Genomic DNA, 4,975 nt, shown 5'->3' with positions numbered 1-4,975 from the left:
ACCCTTCTCCAGCACCACAGCTCAAAAGCATCCACTCTCCTTCTGTCCTCCCTAGTCATTGTCCAACTCTCTGATGCATAACAAGCGATTGCAAATATCATGGCCTGTATCAGGCGCACCTTAGTCTCCAGAGAGACACTGTTGCTCCTGAGTACCTTTGAGAGGTCCCTTTAGACTTTTAAAAAAATAATGGTTTGCATACAAAATTCATATACAATCATAGGAGGAATGTTTCATACAATCATTCCTCTACATTGCATTTTATTAAGTTAATCACCATTGTCTTTGTCTACTATGACTCCATCTTTTCACGTCCCCATTGGATCTTTCCTTGGCCTTTTTTTAGTGATCTTATACCATGACTGTATTTTGGTGATGACTTACAACACTCAGCATAATTTCTTTTCGTTGCATCTATATTGTGCAATATTTCACAGATACTTAAGAATTTTTTAGTGATGTGTAAAACTTTATTGTGTAAATGTACCACAATTTCTTAGCCATTCATCCTTTAGAGGGCACTTTTCTCATTTCTGACTCTGTAAATAATTCTGCAGTATGTAGGGGGGTGTGCATGTCAGTGTGTGTCTTTCATTTGAAGTATTCAACTGTTAGAGTGAAGGGAGAAGTCTATGATTCCAAGCCCTTACTTTAGCATTTATTTATTTTTTACAGACAGTCTAAGAACCAAGTGCCACTGTAAAAGCTTTGCTAAAGTAATTTTAGCTCCATCTCTATGGATAAAAAATGTATTTTATTCGTTGGGTTTTTTCTTTCCAGGAATTGGGTCCAGCTTTTACCAGCTGTTTAGGCTCACAGCATGGCAGAATCTGGTTTTGATGTCCCTGTGGCATCACCATGACTTGGTGTCTCCCTCTCTGTCCTTCAGGTACTTGCCTGAGATCATGAACGACGGGCTGACTAATCAGATCAACAACCCTGAGGTGGACGTGGACATCACGAGGCCGGACACTTTCATCAGGCAGCAGATCATGGCGCTGCGTGTGATGACCAACAAGCTGAAGAATGCCTACAATGGCAATGACGTCAACTTTCAGGACACCAGTAAGAACATTGTAACCAGCCCTATAACTTCCAGAGTAGAAAATTATTCTAGAAGATGACACTGTGATTTTATTTTTGACATGTTGTTGTTGTCGTGTGCCCTCGAAGTGGAACTGACTCATAGCTGACCGTCCAGTGGGTTATTAGAGGCACTTAATACATGGGAGGAAATTGTAACTGGTGGATTCAAGCCAAGTGCCTTTGGAATTGCAACACACCTTCCTACCACTATGCCACCAAAGCTTGTTCTTGACATGAATGCCCCTTTAATCGTATTCTGTGCTTCTCCAATCTGCAGAATTGTTTGTAGTTCTTTAGGAATAGATATCTAATTCACAAAATTGAGAATACTAATGTGCTATTCTCCTAGGACTGTCAGACCAAATATCACAAGAGGGTGGCTTTTAAGAGCATAAATGTCTCCTAATTCTGGAGGCTAGAGATCTGAAGTGAACATGTCACTCATGCTGGTTCTTTGTGAGGGCACTGAGAGTCTCTTTTCTATGTGTGTCTGTATTTCTGGTGATGACCGGCATTCACTGGCATTCCTTTGTTGGTAGATTGCTCTAATCTTCGCCTCCATTGTCTCATGACTCTCCTTTGTGTCTCTTTTTTCTCCATAAGAACACTTAGATTAGGGTCTCTATGATACCTCATGTTAATTTAACTTCAAAGATCCTGTTTCTAAACACGGTTACGATCACCTTACAGGCGGTGAGAGTTAGTACTTCACCCTATCTTTTAGGGGGATGTAATTGAGTCTATAGTACTACTCTTTCCCTATGACAGCCATGATAGTGCAATGATTAAAACACTCAGCTACTAATCAGAAGAAGAGTGGCTCAAACCCACCAGTTGGTCCGTGGGAGAAAGATACGGCAGTCTGTTTCTATAATGATTTCCTCTTTTAAGAAATCCAACTCTTTCTATCTGTCAGTCAATCCTAGCAAGGTTCAACATGACTCAGTGGCAAGAAGTTTTTTGGTTTGGTTTGGTTTGGTTTGGTTTGGTTTGGTTTGGTTTTGAAGTCTTTCTCTACCAGCATTTGTATCTCCAGACCACATTCGTGGAATAATGTTCCCAAGATTGTTCAGACAAGCCTGGATTCGAAGCCTGGAGTCTTGAGGCTTTTCTTTATTTCTTGGGCCCCAGAGTCCTCATTCATTAGATGGGAACAGTGTTCCTTACAGAGTTTTTTGAGAACCTCTCTTAAGACCATATGAGGAGGTACCAAATCAGTATATGGTGTGTTCGGACCAATTACTTTATCTCCTCTCTATCCAGCTGTGTACGCACACACCAGTAAATATTTGTACCTGAGATATTGAGGGGAAATAGTAAGATGCTAGTGCAGGCTATACACCTGTTTGATTCGAGATCACAGGAGCAGCAGAGGTCATTGGAAAGACACCAAAGGGAATGCTGATGTGAACTCTTTGAGTTTGGACTAAGTGATTTCAAGATGTATAACTATTGTTATAGAAATTGTTGTTGATGATGATGGCCTTTGAGTGGAGCACGACTCATAGCGACCCTATGAACTAAAGGCCTGAAGCCCCTCTACAACCACCGGCATTTATCAAAGTTCATAGAGTTCCCAGAGGCATGTTGTTTAGGAAATGGGTGCCACTCCTGCTTTCAGTATAGTAATTAGTCCTATTGTCATATTAGTTATTTGTTATAGTTATGGTGGTGGTTGTTTTGTTTCCGTTTCTACCCACAGAGAGTTCCTGGGGATGGGAAATCTCTTGAATCTGAGATGCAGAGTTGCCTGTGATTCTGCATTTGGTAACCGAAGCACAAGATGATGCTTGGATGCTTGAATTAATGAGCTAGAAAGACGCAAGTTACATACGGGAGATGTTAAGTCACCCCACTCTTAGCTACCATCCCACTTAGTCGTTGCCTGCAGGAAAATTGAGTGCTTTCTTCCATTTTAAATAACTTAAAAAATTATATTTTTTAAAAAATCTCTAAGCACAGGACAATTACTAATCTAATAAGACTCCAATGCTATGAAATTTTCCAGAATTATTCCATAATTTTTCTTCCCCATGCTGAACTTCTCCGTCCTTCAAAGGAGACTGTTAGTCAAGATTTCAGCCTCTTTTGTTTCTCCCTCATTCACCTGTTGGTATCATTTCTCCCATTATATCCATTCTGTATCTAGGAAGCTCTGATGGCCCAAAGGCAAGATGCTGTGCTGCAATCCCAAAGGCACACAGTTCGAGGCCACCAGCTGCTTCACAGAAGAAGGATGTGCAATCTCCTTCTCCCGTGAGATTAACGGCCTCTAAAAACCCTTTGGAGGGTCAGCTATGGATCAGCTCCAAGTCAACGATACACAACAACAACATACTATGTCTAGGAACCCTAGTGGTGCAGCAGTTAAGCACTCAGCTATAACTGCCCAACCCAGAGAGGCTCCATGAGAGCAAGACCTTGAAAGACCCGTTTACATAAAGATCATAGCCAAGAAAGTTCAATGGGACAGTTCCACTCTGTCATACAAAGTTGCTATGAGTTCTAAGCACCTGACAATAACAACATACTTTCCATATGATTTGCTGCCTCTGAAAACCCAGCTATGGGTCAGTTCCAACTCAATTACTCACAATAACAACATATCTATGTAACAACATACTATATCTATATTGGAGTTGTGTGCCATCTAATCAGAACCCACTCATAGAAGACCCTCAAGCAGGTTTTCAGAAGCAGTCATTTACATGGGCAGCGGTTGCCCATTCTTCTCCCATGAAGCAGCTAGTGGATTCGAACTGCATGCCCTTGAGATTGCAGCACAGTTTCTTACCCATAGAATTTTCTAGCCTGTAATCATTATAGGAGCAGATCACTAAATCTTTTCTTCTCGAAGGCCAATGATACGCTTACACCACTAACACTAGCCTTTTGGTTAACAGCCAAGCACTTATCCACTACTTATCCAGGCTATTTCAATATAATTTAGAGCATAATCTCCTTCTAGGGATTAGTTGATATGGACCTTATTCTTCTCTCCCTGATGTACAGAAGTTATAATAGAATGTAGAGCGCTCTAGTGGGCTTGTGCACACGGACCAGTGTTGCCAACCCAAAGGCATTAAGGCTGAACACATCAGCTGCTCTGAGGGAGAAAGATGGGCAATCTCCTCCCCTGTGATTTACAGCCTCTGAAAACTCACTGAAGAGTCAGCTGTGAATTAGTTCTGACTCGACAGCAAAGAGAATATGAGAGAATACAGAATGCTAAACTTAGTGAATGTCCAAGAGGCGAAAATCTTATTCCATTTCCCCTCAAGTAAAATCAACAATTAAGCATATTCTTAGCTTTTACACAAGCATAAGCTTTGTCTCTCATTTTTTAATAGTAGCTATCACATGGACTGTTATCACATTTTAAAGCTGTCAGCACATTTTAAAGCCATCATCACCCAATTTATTGATGTTGACATTTTTCCTTTATCGCCTGCTTTGCCTGAGATACCCACATTTATGATCCTGTTCACAGAGGTGAGGCTATTATTTTCCCCAGCTGGAATCTCCTGTCGTTATTTGCCGTCCACATTTTTAATATTCTAAATCGCTTTAATAACATCATTGTAAAGGTTATAACACTTCTTGTTCATAATACCAGTGTTCAGAACAATTCCCTTAGCAATTCTGATAAGTCTGAATTTAATTAATGGGCTGTTTCTTCCCATAAAGGCCACTAAAGAGAAATCAGAGAAAATGTTAAGAAACTGGTATAGTGTATTCAAGGGACCTTATCTAGTATTTAGAGATTCTTCCATAAGAAAGGTAAAAATGAGATAAAGCACACAGCGTGCAGAGTTCTGCCTCTGTCATTCAGGATTACATTGGTGGAGTCCCTTCGTTCTCCTGAAATGTGCTTGGAAGGGTCGCTATC

At 40.7% G+C, this 4,975-nt stretch overlaps 1 protein-coding gene across 1 annotated transcript in view; it reads left to right on the top strand.

The window, feature by feature from the left end:
* The window catches only part of GPC6 (glypican 6), a 1,593,112-nt gene that overhangs the window by 1,582,464 nt on the left and 5,673 nt on the right, over positions 1-4,975 (top strand). Inside the window, exon 8 of the mRNA XM_006879575.1 lies at positions 890-1,065. Within this exon, the coding sequence (XP_006879637.1) occupies positions 890-1,065 (176 nt within the window). The remainder of the gene's footprint in view (positions 1-889; positions 1,066-4,975) is intronic.

This window comes from Elephantulus edwardii, unplaced genomic scaffold, assembly GCF_000299155.1.
Source record: "Elephantulus edwardii isolate Elephantulus edwardi_28Jun2011 unplaced genomic scaffold, EleEdw1.0 scaffold00004, whole genome shotgun sequence".
In the NCBI taxonomy this organism is placed as follows: domain Eukaryota; kingdom Metazoa; phylum Chordata; class Mammalia; order Macroscelidea; family Macroscelididae; genus Elephantulus; species Elephantulus edwardii.
This window is presented reverse-complemented; position numbering and strand designations above follow the sequence as displayed.